The sequence below is a fragment of the Budorcas taxicolor genome, chromosome 4, assembly GCF_023091745.1.
Source record: "Budorcas taxicolor isolate Tak-1 chromosome 4, Takin1.1, whole genome shotgun sequence".
NCBI classification, from domain to species: domain Eukaryota; kingdom Metazoa; phylum Chordata; class Mammalia; order Artiodactyla; family Bovidae; genus Budorcas; species Budorcas taxicolor.
In genome coordinates, this window is record NC_068913.1 from 78,799,879 (window position 1) to 78,814,764 (window position 14,886).

General features: G+C 44.5%; 1 protein-coding gene across 2 annotated transcripts in view; it reads left to right on the plus strand.

Moving 5' to 3' along the window:
- Positions 1–4,054: 4,054 nt before the first annotated feature.
- Positions 4,055–14,886, plus strand: part of NUDCD3 (NudC domain containing 3) — a 69,938-nt gene continuing 59,106 nt past the window's right edge. The window contains exons 1-2 of one of the 2 annotated variants that reach the window (XM_052639140.1): positions 4,055–4,477; positions 9,559–9,869. In XM_052639140.1, the coding sequence (XP_052495100.1) occupies positions 4,286–4,477; positions 9,559–9,869 (503 nt within the window). In that variant the 5' untranslated portion in view covers positions 4,055–4,285. The remainder of the gene's footprint in view (positions 4,478–9,558; positions 9,870–14,886) is intronic. The other variant, XM_052639139.1, reaches the window with a different exon arrangement.

The following is a 14,886-nucleotide window of genomic DNA, read 5'->3' on the forward strand; positions in this document are numbered from 1 at the left end:
TTTCTAAAAAAATGTCCTAAATTCTGAAATTCAGCTCCCGTAAGGGATTTCAGGTATGGAACCATGGACCTGTGTAATGAGCAGGTGTTTACACGTCTCCTGTCTATGTGTGGGGAGCTACCATAGCTGTAGCACTGAATGGATACAGACTAGTGCCTTCCAGGGCATCTGCCCTATTCATACCTCCACCAGCAGGGGATCAGGGTGCCTCTTTCCCTGCACCAACACCAACACAACGCTCCACTTGTTTCTGGGAGGGAGGGGAGTGGGGTTATAGATTGTTATCCCTTTTTAAAAAACACTTTTCTAAAAGAAAACTTTTTTTATTATAGAATAGTTTTACAGAAAAATTACAAAGATAACACAGAGAGTTCCTGTATGCTCCCCACCCACCCCCCAAAATTAACTCGAGTAACACATTAGCGTGATACACTTGTCAGTGTACCGTGAATGAAATAGTACTGATAATTACTACTAACCAAAAATCCGTATTTTGTTTAGACTTCCATAATTTTACCCAGGGTCCTTTTTCTGAGCCAGGATCCTGTCCAGGACACCCCACAACACTCAGTTGTTATGTCTACTTAGGCTCCTTTCATTTGTGACAGTGTTTCAGGCTCTCCTTTTCTTTGTTTTTGGCGACCTGGACAGTTGAAGACTGGTCAGGTATTTTAAAGAATGTCCTTCAAATGGGATTTGTCTAGTGTTTCTCCAGATTAGACAAAGGTGATGGGTTTTTCAGAGGGAGACCACGAGGCAGAGAGTTGGTCTCAGCCCATCGTGTCAAGGGTGCCTGCACCTGTTTGCATGCTGCACTCTTTGCAGGGAAATTGCTATGCACAGCCCACACTTAAGGGTGAGTGGTTATGCTCTACTTCCTGGAGGGTGGAGTGTTTACATAAATGATTTGGAACTCTTCTGAACAGGAAAATTGTTCTCCTCCATTTATTATTTATTCAGTATGCTATCTTTATCAGTATGGAACCAAGGATGCTCATTTTTAACTTTGGGTTTTAATATAGTGACTATTTGCTCCACATTTGGCCATTGGGAACTCTTCCAGTTGGCTCCTAGGTCCCTCTGACATATTCCCTTCACTGTGGGTTTTCCCTCCCTTTTTGAGCACTTCCGTACTTCCTGGCATTATAAGATGGTATAGGCTCAACTTGTATATTTCTATCCCAGTCCTAGAGTCAGCCATTTCTCCCAGGAGTTCCAGTCCTTCATCTGGAGATAAGCTTAGAAATCAGGATCTGGGTATTCAGTGTGTGTTGCTGCTGGGGCTTTGTTGCTTCTGATCCTCTCAGCTGAGAGAGCAAGGGCATACATATGTGAATACTGACCTGTATGTGTACACATTTCTAGAAATATTTCTATGAAAAGCCATCTGTACCTACACTAAGCTAAACAGGAGTTTATGCTGATACCTCCAGTTCTAACCCATAACCACATGAATCATTCTAGATTTCTTTCTTGCTTCTCTGTAGCCTCTCATGCCACTAATGAGAAGCCGGGCTCCATAACCCTCACCATTTACTTAGTTGTTGATTACCTTTATACATACGTAGGAGTCTGAGAAATGATAACCTACACTCCTGTGGAAAACAACTTTAGAATTTAGTGTTTACATGCAATTCCTTTTGCCTTTAGTCTTACAGACACCATTGCTTTCCGAAGTTACTTGGGTTAGCATCTTTCAGATGGGGTCAGTATCCCTTTCAGAGAAGCTGCTTCATACATTAAAAAAATATTTATTTGTTTATTTTTGGCTGAGCTAGGTCTTTGTTTCTGCCTTCAGGCTTTCTCTAGTTGCGGAGATCGGGGGCTACTCTTTAGTTGTGGCGCATGGACTTCCCAATGCAGTGCCTTGTGGTTGCAGAGCACGGGCTCTAGGTGCGTGGGTTCAGTAGTTGTGGGGCACGGGTTTAGTTGTTCTGCAGCATGTGGAATATTCCCGGACCAGGGACTGAACTCATTTCTCTTGCATTGGCTGGATTCTTAACCCCTGGACCACCAGGGAAGCCCTTATACATTTTTAATATAGTTAGATTCTTGCATCACATTCCTTATTCCATTCTGATTTTACAAAATCACATGTGTAAAAGTTTGTTGGGGGTATTCAGGGGAACACGATCCCTGGCTGACCCTCTAGCTAGACCCAGGCAATGGGAGACTCCTCACCTCTTCCTCTGTCCTTGTAATGTATGCTCTGCCTACCATTCCCACAGCGAGAGTTGTTTTCAACAACATCTTCCTCTCAACACCTTGAGAGAGGAAGGTGTTTTTGAGACCATCTGGATAGTGTATGTGATTGAACCCAGTTAAGGTGTCTGTATAAACGTCTGTGATTTTGGCAAAGTGGACGTGAAAATATACTGGTCTTGTGGCTGCCCAGGACAAGTAACTTTGCTTGCTTATTAAACCTACCTACCAGTCTGAAGTGGTCTGCCTCTTTCTTCCATCTCTCCTTGCTCTGTGTATACAGAGACTAGATTGTGAACAAAGATCCACTCAAATTATTAGGACAGACCAATGGATATTAATGTGACAAAGTAGGAGACGTTTATTGATACAATTTCAGATTTCACAGTGCAACTAATCTTTAAGAAACTACAATTTGTTGAATGTTGGTGTAGTTTCCAAGAATAATACATTTATTTGAAAAGGCAATTAAACTGCTATTTGTATAAGACTGGGTTTCTCACACTTCAATCAAAACACCATACTGCAATGCAGTGAATGCAGCAGATGTGAGAATCTGGCTGTCTTCAATTGAATTAAGCTAGATAGTAAAGAGATTTGCAAAAATTTTAAAGGATGCTTTGTTTCTCATAAACTTTTACTGCTCTGAAGAACCTTCAGTTCAGTTCAGTTCAGTCAGTCGCTCAGTTGTGTCCGACTCTTTGTGAAGAACCTTACTTCTTTCAAAAATGTTAACATATTTTTATTATATTAAAATGCATAAATATTTAAACATTTTGTTTTTATGTCCAATATGGTAACTATCAATAAACATTAACACACATAAAATTTATGGAAGACTCCAAAGAATCTTTGATATATTTTAAGAATGAAAATGGGTCTTTTTTTTCTCCTTTTGGCCATGGCCACACTTGTGGGATCTTAGTTCCTGGACCAGGGATTGAACCTGGGCACTCTAATGCAGAGTCCTAACCATTGGACCCTCAGGGAATCCCCTGTAAATAGGTCCTAAGTCCAAAAAGTTTCAGAATCACTGCTCTAGAGCAATTTATCTGAGTTTGACTTTGTTTACAGTTCATTAGAGTCCATATACTATGAAGATACATGTTAACTTGTAGATTTCAGGCCAGTAGAGATGCAAATCATTTCTATCCACTAGGAAAGATAATCTACACCATTTTATAGGACACCATCCAGCTCTGTATCCAATCTAGCCATCTTACTCTGTTTTCTGAAAGTTATAAATACCCAGTTCCTCGAAAAGCTTCTTCAAACTAGCTTTATCATATCATTGGTTACTGTCAATTAAAATGGATAAATCTCTGATGTGTTCATTATATATTTGTGTTATGCTTTTTCAGATTATGCTTTGAAAGACCCTTAGAACACGTATACATGCTGTTTGTATATATATACTATGTGTACACATATATACTACACACACATATACACATACGTATATGTATATTTCACAGGATGGCACCCCAGATTCTCTATTCTGCATCTAGCTCTTTCCATTTAATACGGGTACGTGCACTCACTTGACAATCTTGTCTTCTTTTATTTATGCACATCACCTTGCATTTCACTCACGACTACGTTAGTAACAGGAAACACACTAACAGAAAGGTCGCATTTTCCTCTTTGGACTCGCAAGCAAAATGTTCTCGCTGTCCCGCCTTGTTTCTGGACATCCAGTCTGGAACACAGCCCACAAACCACGTGACAACAGCGTGGCTCACGTAACAGTTGTTGCCCGCGTTATAACTTTTCCGCCAGTTTCCAACATGGCCACTAGGCGCCCTCAATGCCGCAGCCCCGGGCCCTCTTGCGCTTCGGGGCCTACTTCTGCTCCTCAGCGAGACCACCCGAGAAGCCCGGGGGCAAGTAGGGGCGGTGCCCGGGTCCAGTCTGCTCCAGCGCAGTCCAGCCCAGCTCCACCGCGGGGGCGAACAAGAGCGGACCGGAAGTTTCCCGGGCGCGCTAGCGGCCGAGGCCGTTACTGCAGAGCACCGGAAGTGGCCATAGGCCGGCGTCCGGGCCGCGCCCGCAGTGAGTGAGCTTTCCTCCGGCCGGCGACGCCATGGAGCCTGGGGCGGCCGAGCTGTACGATCAGGCCCTGCTGGGCATCTTGCAGCACGTGGGCAACGTTCAGGACTTTCTGCGTGTGCTTTTCGGCTTCCTCTACCGCAAAACGGACTTCTACCGCCTGCTGCGCCACCCGTCGGACCGCATGGGCTTTCCCCCGGGGGCCGCGCAGGCGCTGGTGCTGCAGGTAACGCGCGGTAGGCGGGAAGCTCGGGGTGAGGTGGGGAAGATCGTGGGAGCCCCGACCCCCGCGAACCCGCTCCCGTAGTCTCCCACCCTCTGGGAGCTCAGGCTCCTGCGAGCCCGCCTCTTCCTCCGTTGCCGACCTCAGTTCATCCTCTGGCGCTTCCCCCGACCCGCCTTCTGCGGCCGCGGCTTCTGCCGAGATGCTGGTCTGTTATCAGTTTACTCCTGTGTGAGAGGTGCCAGCTCTAGAGCAGCTTGGTCCGATAGGGTGCATTTGGATATCAGAAGCTTAGGGCTCCGGTCAGCTCCAGCAGCGCGTAACCCTTCGAGTGACAGAGAATGAAAACTGCAGGCTAGACTGGGGAAGGGGCGGCGGCAGCACGGACACCTGCACACCCCAGAATTACGACTACTGGACGAGAGGGAGGCTGTATGATGGGTGTGGGTCTCTTATTTGAAATGTGACTTTTTACATCGAAGACATAGTATAATAGTACTTAATAAGTTTACATATGAGCATATATGTGTGCATCCCAGGTTAAGCTTATTGTTGGAGGCTGTCATTCACTGTAGTTGACGGGCTATTTGAAATGTAATAAGCAAGAGTTCACACTCTCAGCCGCTGCAGGCATTAGAGATACACTGGTTATGCGGATGGTTAAATAATGGTTTCTCTGCTTGGGACACTTACGCTATATTTAAAGAGATGAAATACAGTAGCAGGGATCTTTGCCTGTTACCTGACAGAGCCATTGGAAGGAAAGGAATAGAAATGATCTTTTGGAAATGAAGACGAGTTTTGTAGAGGAGGTGGAATTTTGATGGGATCGACAGAGGATACTCAGTCAAGCATTGAGCCAGGAACCTGAGAAGGTGGAAATGCTGGCGATACCTCTCACTGTCGTCTAGCACTTTACAGTTTATGAAGTGATTTCAAAGGTTTATCTCGTGAAGTCTTTTTACTCGCTTCAGGTTGGTCCGATATTACTTTCCTAAGTGCCTGCATGAAGAAACAAAAGCTTAGAATGTTTGAATAACTACCAAAGATAATATGGTCAAATGAGGAGTGAGGTTGTTATTCAGTTTGAAAACTTCAGGCTGTTCCTCATCCTTATAGTGGTTAAGTACCATCCGAGTGATCAGAGAACTGTGTATCAGAGATGGTTTTTAGCAAATCCTTTGGCAAATTAATAATTTCACGGAAGCCTGTGAAGTAGATAAGGTTGAATTTTATGTGGCAAATGAGGGTGCCAGTTCAGCAGATCAAGTGGTTTGACCAAACTCATCATAGAGCTAGAGCTCAAAACTTCATTTTTCTGATTCCATATCTTTCTGTTCTGTTATTTAACCAATCCATTGTAGAGTGGCAACACTTTTGTCTAGGGTGATCTTTTGCAGAAAAAAGAAAGGACCATTTACTGAGCACCTAAGTAGTTGTTATGTAATTTTTGTTCTAGGTTGTCATTTGTTCCTAACAACCTGAAAAGGTTGATCTTTTTCCTTGTTTTACAGGTAAACTGACAGAGGTAATTCATGAATCTGGTAACAGTATGTAAGACACCTACTATGTTTTAGACACTCTCAAAGGTTAAGACTTGGTGAACAGTTTAATAAAGTGGAGGTGGGGAACAGGGCAGAGAAAGGGGTGGGATGGGCCAGCGGTGACCCAAGGTTTCAGACCAGGGCACTGTAATATTGGTAATGCATTCACTGAACTGTCACCTGAGTTTAGGGGAAGAAGCTTAGTTTTAGACAAGTTGAATTGGAGATTTCAGACAGAAGTCTCTGTCCATAGGCTGTTGAATTGTGGGACTGAATCTCATGGGAGGTAGAAGAATCAGAGTGGTTTGAAGGAGAGGAGCTGAAGGTGAAGGAGCACGGCAGAGAGAAGGTGCCTTTGGACGAAGGACCCCAGAGAAGGAATTGGAGAAGCAAGAGGCTGTGGGAGTGGGAGGGGGATGGAAGGAAGTGGGCAGCGCAGTAAGTTCCATGGAAACCAGGAGGGACAATTTCTAGCAGGTAGTTAAGAGGAGTGTAGTGTTTTTTCAAAGTGGTTCTCAATCGTCAGCATTGCCCAAGGAACTTTAAAAGATATCCTCTGGTTATTTTGGTTGAGTAGATCAGGGTAAATCCTGGGGAGCTGTTCTTTTATTCACAGAGGCATTGGGCAGTGGGGTGCTTGGGGGTCTCTTCAGAACTCAGGCAAAGAGAGTTTGGATGGCAGTATTGTAGTGCTGCATTCTGGAACTCCTGTTTTCCCCTGATATTTTGGGGTATGGGATGTTTGTGTGGTTTAAACCTTCAACTTTTCCTCCCAGTTCTAAGGGCTTGCACAGCCAGGCTTTACAGTTTGAAGGACCTTCAGCAGGAAAGATGCATGTGGAAATTGTATTCCACTCCCTTATTTATTAGTATATTTTAAGAAAACAGTAATTGAAACTGACATTTTGTTCATTTCAGTTGAACCTGTGTTTATTCTGGAGTTCAGTTTGGGAAGCCTGCTTAAAAGGTAGCCCCCCCCACCCCCTCCCCGCCCACCTCCCCATGAGAGTCAGGAAAGCTAGCTCTTTTTGCTCCTCCCGGAGCTTCTTGGGAAGTCTTGGGAGAATCACTCTTCTCTCTGTCAGTTGAGAAGGTTGATTGGAGGTCAGGGACACGTCTTCCAGCTCCGCAATCCAGCATTCTGAAATGAGTGCTGAGGTCAGCGGCGATGTGAGAGGTGAAGCAGGTGTCATCTTAGAGGAGGCAGGAATGCTGAGTAAGCAAGGGTAGTGGGGGCCACAGTGTCATCAGGAGTATGAGGCCTGGGGTCCAAGGGAGGTCCCCAGTGTTTGGAGCGAGCCCTTGCTGTTACTTCTTTTCTGGAGTTAAGATGAAGATGTGGTGTGTCAGGAAGATGAATGGCTCTGAGGGCAGTGGGTCTGGTGTCTGGTGTCATTGACATGGGTGTGAGAGGAGTGAGGCAGGGGCTCAGGTTCTCTGGAGAAGCAGAGATAGGTACTGTTTCTAGTTTTTAACCTTAGGATTTCCCTTGCCTTCTTTTGCCTCCATTTCCTTTCAGTGTTTAATGTGTTTCTTGTATAATTGTTTACTTTCTTCTTTCATTGGCAGGATCTTGGGCAAGGTACTCTCTGAGCTTAGTCTTCCCTCATCTTTGGAATATCAGTGCTGTCTTCCTAACAGCATTTTCCTGAGGGTTGTGAGAGAATGTTTATAAAAACACTGACATTGTAACTTCTCTTGTTCTGTCTTCTTGCCCAGTGCACACAGCAGTTACTTAGCCCCTGTCTGCATTCTAACCCTTTGGAAACTGACTCCTACACACTTTAAAACATTTTTATTTTGTTAAGACTACTTTTTAGAGTTGTTTTAGGTTCAGAACAAAATTGAGGGGAAAGTACAGAGATTCCCATTTACCCCCTGCCACCCCCACCCCTACAGCTTCCCCTATTGTCAATATCCCCCACCAGAGTGGTTCATTTCTTACAATGGATGGACCTGCATTGACATATCATAGTCACCCAAACCCAGACTTCACTTTGGAGGTATTCTTAGTGTTGTTCACTTTATGAGGTTTGGACAAATGTATGATGACATGCATCCCTCATTATGACATCACACAGAGTATTTTCACTCCCCTAAAAAAATCCTGTGTAGTCTTACCTGTTCATTCCTTTCTGCCCTCAACCTCTGGCAACCACTGCTCTTTTTATTGTCTCAAAGTTTTGCCTTTTCCACAGTGTCATATAGTTGGAATCACATTGTGTAGCATTTTCAAATTGGCTTCTTTTACTGATATGCATTTAAATAACCTCCATGCCTCTTCATGGCTGATAGCTCATTTCTTTTTATGGCAGAATAATATTCCATTGTCTGGATGTACCAGTTTGTTTATCCCATCATTTATTGAAGGATATCTTGGTTGCTTCCAAGTTTTGGCTATTATGAATAAAGTTGCTATAAACATCCGTGGACAGGTTTTTGTTGGTACATGTTTTCAACTTCTTTGGGTAAATACCAAGGAGCATAGTTGCTGGATTGAATGTAAGAGTCTCCTCCCACCAACTTTTCAAGGTGGATCTTCTGGCTTTCCTGTCTCCAGCTGCCATAAGAGATACTTCTTGATGAGCCCACCTCTTGGTGCTGTGACATTTCCTCCTGTCATTCCTCTGGAAGATGTACCTCTCATTCAAGGTCTGATTCAGACCCCCTTCTTCTAAGAAATGTCCTTAGCTCGCTCTCGCCAGAATGCTCGTTTGCACCCACATTCCGATGGCATCACATGTATCTATCACAGCCTTTCCTCTCAGACTTGTCACTTCTGGGTCTGTCCTGGCCACACTTCAGGGTTATGTGCAGCCTAGAATAGTGCATGCAAAATGCCGTTTTCCTGTGCACTTTTTGGATGGAGAGTTGCAGCACTTTTTTGGTTGTGACTGTGTCCCAGGAAAGATTAATGACTGATCCACATGCCAGGAAACTGAGTTCTTCAAGGGTGGGAGCTGTCGTTGGGTTTTTGGTGCTCCTGGCAAGCTTTAGGCACATTGTGAATGTCTTTTGAATTCCCAGGGTAAGACTTGCACTGTCCCTCCTCCCATGCAGTGTAGGATGATAGCAGCAATCCAGCAAGCCGGCCTGTATTGTGGATTGAAATTCAACTAATTCCCCATCTTCCCTTTTAGCATCTGAGTTGTTGGGGCCTTTATAGCTCTCAGCACCAGGACAATGGGTTCTTTGCATTTTGAACAAGACTCTCTGGGGCTATAGAAGTAATGATAGATGAGACCATTTAGTTATACATCCTTTTGACTTAAATGTTGGGCTCATAGGCATGTAAATATTGTGAGCCTTGGCTTGTAAGTTTCACTTTTTCGTTGATTTTGGAACTCCCCTGTTAAAGATTGTTTACGTAGTGGCTTTTGGTGAAGCTGAAGTGCATTTCCGTTTTGCCAGTGGGAACATTTTCTTATCTATTGCTTTTTCATTCTTTTTTTTTTTTTAACAGATTTTGCTGTATTTCTACAGAATGTGTGATACAGTACTTGCAGATGAACTCAACACTGAATTGCTGTTTGATTTTAGGTATTCAAAACCTTTGACCACATGGCCCGTCAGGATGATGAAAAGAGGAGAAAAGAGCTGGAGGAGAAAATCAGGAGGAAGGAAGAAGAGGAGGCCACGGCGGTGGCAGCTGCCACAGTGGAGCAGGAGCCAGTCCCAGCCCCGGTTCAGGAGGTGGAGGTAGACTCCACCACAGACTCAGGTGGGCCTCAGGAGCCCCCAGGCCCACAGGGTGCCCTGCAGGAAGTGGCTGTCAGCTCTGGGGAGGCAGAGGCACCAGGAGCAGATGCTGGCACTGCTGAAGTCCCCAGGGAGTCACCAGCTCTTCCCAAGTAAGAATTTCTGCTTGGCTGCTTCTTTCTTTTCCTTTTCTTTTCCCTCATCATGGTTTATTATGAGATACTGAATATAGTTCCTTGTGCCGTACAGTAGGATCTTGTTGTTTATCTGTTTTATACGTAGTAGTATGTGTCTGATGATTTAAACTTACAACTTATCTACCCTTTTCTCTTTGTTAACTGTAAGTTTGTTTTCTGTGTCTGTGGGTCTGCTTCTGCTCTGTGTATAAGTTCATTTGTATCTTTTTTAGATTTTGAGATCATATGATATTTGTGTTTTTTTCTGTCTGGTTTACTTCACTTGGTATGGTAATCTCTAGGTCTCTCCATGTTGCTGCAGATGGCATTATTTCCTTCTTTTTTTTTAATAGCCCAATAGCATTCCATTGTGTGTGTGTGTGTGTGTGTATCACATCTTTGTCCACTCATCTGTTGATGGACACTTGCATTGCTATCATGTCTTGGCTATTGTAAACTGGGGTGGATATGTCTTTTCAGATTAGAATTTTCTCTGGATATATGCTCTGGATATAGGAGTGGTATTGCTGGATTTTGTGGTAACTCTATTTTTAGTTTTTTAAGGAACCTCCATGGTGGCTGTACCAATTTACATTTTCACCAACAGTGTAGGAGGCTGGCCTTTTCACTACATCCTCTCCAGCATTTATTATTTGTAGGTTTTTTAGCGATGGCCATTCTGACCAGTGTGAGGTGATACGTCATTGCAGTTTTGATTTGCATTTGTCTAATAGTGATTTGATCATATTTTCATGTGCCTGTTGGCCATCTGTATGTCTTCTTTGGAGAAATGGTCTGTTTGGGTCTCCTGTCCATTTTTTGTTCGGGTTCTTTGTTTTCTTGTTATTGAGTTGTATATTATTTGTATATTTTGAAAGCTATAGGTCAACTAGTTCAGTCTTCTTCCTTTTTCTTTCTGTAAGGTAAGGTAATAGTCTGCCCACAGTCATACAGCCAGTTAAGAGTTTGAACCAGAGTTAGAGCACTGGGTTCATAGAGTTATGCTTTCTCACAACACCTGCTTCTCAGTCTGGAAGTTTCTCCTCAGAGTCTTGATTCTGTTCTTCCCCTGCAGAAGTAACTGCTGGGATGCAGGCCTACGATCCTCTTGGTCTAATGGACACGTGAAGAGGTTGTCAGATACGGGGGACTGTGGACCCAGAGTTCCCCCCAGAGTCTGCCATTTAGTAAATGTATTATCTTGGGCAAGCAGGGTCACTTTTCTGTGCCTCAGTTTTTGCCTTTGCAATGCAAAGGTGGTAGTTACAGCACCTGCCTCACTGGCTGTCGTGGCTATTGAATGAACCAAGGATCATACAGCTACTGAGTGGTAGGGCTTCAGTCAGGCCCTGTGTTGGTACTTGTCTTCACTTTTCAGAGGTTCTGCTTCCTGGTGCTTCCTTGCCCCTGTTTGGATGAGAAAAGCTGATACCTCCTTGTGTATGAGCTGAGGCAGTGTCTGAAAGAGCATGCTGCTCCTGGCCTGTTGCTGTTTTTAGGCAAATCTGCTTTCTTCCCTCTTTAATAGGACCGCTCCCTGCCCTCTCCTGGGCTGCCTCTCCTGTCTCATCCCTTCTAACTTAACTTCCCTTCTGTTCTTCCCTCTCCTCGCACTCTGCCTGTGACCTGTTCTGGGGAAAATGAATTTTTTGGAGACAGGTTGGGGCAAGACAGCAGAGCCTGAAAGGCTGATTGACTGCATGGAGGATCAGTGCCTGTAACCACCATGTGTTCAAGAGGGGGTTAACTGTATGTGTGAGAAAAGCCTGGAAGGAAATACATTATGAGTGGAATTGTGAGTGGTTTTCATTGCCTTTGTTCTTCCTTACTATACTTTCTAATTTTTCTTTTTCTTTTTTTATTTTCTAATTTTTCAACAATGAGTTGTATACTTCATTTTACTGATTTTTTGCATTCTTTTTATAATGTCTAAAAACTCTATTAAAAGAGGGGGTTTGTTTTTGATTCATGAGTAATAGATTAGAATAGCTGCCTTGTTGTTTTGCAGAGACCCTATTCTTAGACCAATGAGTTGTGTTCTGGGTTAGTATCAGCATTAGTTTTGTGAATCCTACCCTGGTATAAGTATAGACTGAAGACTTGGGTGTGTTCCAGAAAACCTTAGACTGATGCTACAGGCTCAGTGGTTCCAGGGACTGAACCTTCTTGGCCTTCAGGTACTTGCTGATTTTCCATGAACAAAATAAGACATTGTGGTCCAAATCTCTAGCTCGATCTGAAAGGTACTGCTGGGGCAGCTCTGAAATGGAACGTGAAAGCCATCCTTGTCCCCCAAGTCCCTCCAGTTAGTGCCCAGAATCACTTATCCTGTGAACTGTAGATCTGGGAAGTGAAAGAAAGAAAGTGAAAGTCTCTCAGTGGTGTCTGACTCTTTGTGACCCCATGAGCCTGCCAGGCTCCTCTGTCCATGGAATTCTCCAGGCCAGAATACTGAGTGGGTAGCCGTTCCCCCCTCCAGGGGATCTCAACCCAGGGATCGAACCCAGGCCTCTTGCATTGTGGGCAGATTCTTAACCGTCTGAGCCATCAAGGAAGCCCCTGTAGATCTGGGGATTCTGTTACTTAAATAACCTAAGACAGTTACTCTTTAGGTAGCCACACAGGAGCACTGCCTTTCCTGGGCACCCTGTCCAGAAACCAGTCACCTAGAGTCTGATTTCCAGTTTGAGATGGCTGATTTCTGATTCCTCCTGCCTGCTACCCATTTGCTGGTGGTTCTGCCCGGTATTGGGTAGTGGTGATGGCAGCTTCTCTCAGTCTACAGGCAAATCATCCTTTGGAGTCAACTCCTTGTCCCCAACCTAGGCCCTGTCAACCATGGGTTAAAGTTTTTGCAGTGTACATTTTTGCTTATACATAAAATAATGTACAGATTTTTAACACGTAAATCCACATGCCACCTCAGTGCTTAAGGTGCCCAGTTTTATTCCTTAGAGAAGAGAGCATTTGGGCACACAGATTTCCTTGTCCATACAAGATAGCTTTGAGAATATGCTTACTTTCTGCAGAGGAGCTTCACGGTATATGAAGCTTCACAGCTTCACAGTGTCTGAAGTGAAGATACTGTAAAAAGTACTGCTTAGAGTCCCAGTGTTTCTATTGTACGTGACCCAGTGAACTGTGCTCAAAGGACTTCTAGGGATACCACCGGGAAACTTTCGGAAATGCTGATGACATTACTGTTGCTTTGGAAGGAGAGGGATGCAAAACCAGTAGCATCAACATCCTAATCGCTACATCGGACACCTCTCAGAGCAGCTGGATCCCATCTGTCTGGTCTCACTTTGGCGGCTATAGGTCCTGCAGTTTTGCTCTGGATCTGCAGGTGTCGCTGTAGGCAAAACAGTAATAACTGCACTTGCCGGTGCTGGAGTGCTGACAAAGATGCCGGAAAGGCTGTGCTACCTCTGGCTTTTGCCTTTATAAAATCATGAACAGAATTTTTTTAAAAGAAGAAAAAGGAGTGAAAACATTATTGGCCCTTCCACAGTACAACCTTGAACTGCGCAGGTTCACCTATACACGGATTTTTTTCAGTAGCAAATACTACAGTACTACAGAATTCCTGAGTCCCTCCCGAGCTACCCATCTTCCTACACAGGGAAGCAGACAGAAGAGCCTCATGAGAAGGGGGGTGTCATGGAACTACTTGATGAGTTGACCTGTCTGGTAAAGTCCTGGTAGAAAAAGGGTGTATTAGAAAGCTGCCCAGTGCTTCTCTTATTTTGGGTGGCATGGCCTTTGTGTTCAGTTATTCCAGGGATCCAGATGCTTCTTGGGAAGGGGACGGTGTAATTTGGAAGAGAAGTTTCAGATTTCCAATAGTATCCTCAGCAGAGTTTCATCTCCATCACGCTAGTGCATTTGCCCCACGCACAGCACGCTCTTCGGTGCTTCTGTCCCCTCAGCAAGGTCTTCCAGCCTTCTGTCCTGCTGCCTGCCACAGGTAACCGCGTCTCCTTTGAGCGTGTGTTTCATCTTACCATTTGTTTATGACAGTTCTCACATCTTTCAGCGTTGGGCAGAGACTTACTCAGCCTCCCCCTGGTCCTAGCTCCATGTTAGGTGAGTGTCTGATGCATGCTGAGTTCATTCCTTAGTGCCTCTCCTTTCGTTCTGCTCACCCACATCCTGTGACATCTCTGCCTTAGACATGCAGAGGGCATCTCTGCGTGGGCTGTCACAAGAGCAGAAAGGTGAAGTTTTCTGCTGGGGCATCCTCCCTGCGTGCAGTCACGCTGCCTGAGAGCCGGCTTCCTGGGTTTGTCTCTAAACAGGGTCCTTCCTTTGTTGGTCCCTGCTTTTTCAGGTGCCCATTGCAGGAGGCCCTTTGATAGAGTCACATGGACATACCGGAATGCCACCCCGAGTACCCACCCTGTCGGCTTATGGTGAAGATTGACTGAGGTCAGTGTGTAAGACCTGATGAGCAGGAGTCCTGCACATAGTGAGCCCTCAAGTAGGTACTGTTCTCAGTACTGCTTTTCTTTACTTAAACAAGAACAGACTGTTTTTCTTCTTCATTATAATCAGTGTAGGCTATTTGGATAACAAAGATAAGGGTATAAAGACAAGAAAACATCCTACCATTTCCCCTTAATTTTATGGGATATTTCTACAGTTTTTTTCTCTACATATGAACATGTGCATGCCTGTGTTTGAACACACACACACACACACACACACACACACACACACACACACACACAGTATGCTTATAATGTAGTTGTCTTACACTTGGCTTCTGTTTTGCTGAACACTGTATGCTGAGCATTTCCTGCATCCCTTTTGCTGATTTTGATTTCATGTTGTGTGTGCTGTTGAGTGTCATGTGTCCAAGAGGTTCTTTTGCTCAGATGAGGGTGTTGGCTGTAAACATGCATTTTGAGAATAGGAAGTAGAAAGCCAGAGGTCCAGGGATGTCTGCCTGCTTTCCCTATAGACGCAGCTCCCAGACCTCACTGGGGCTGTG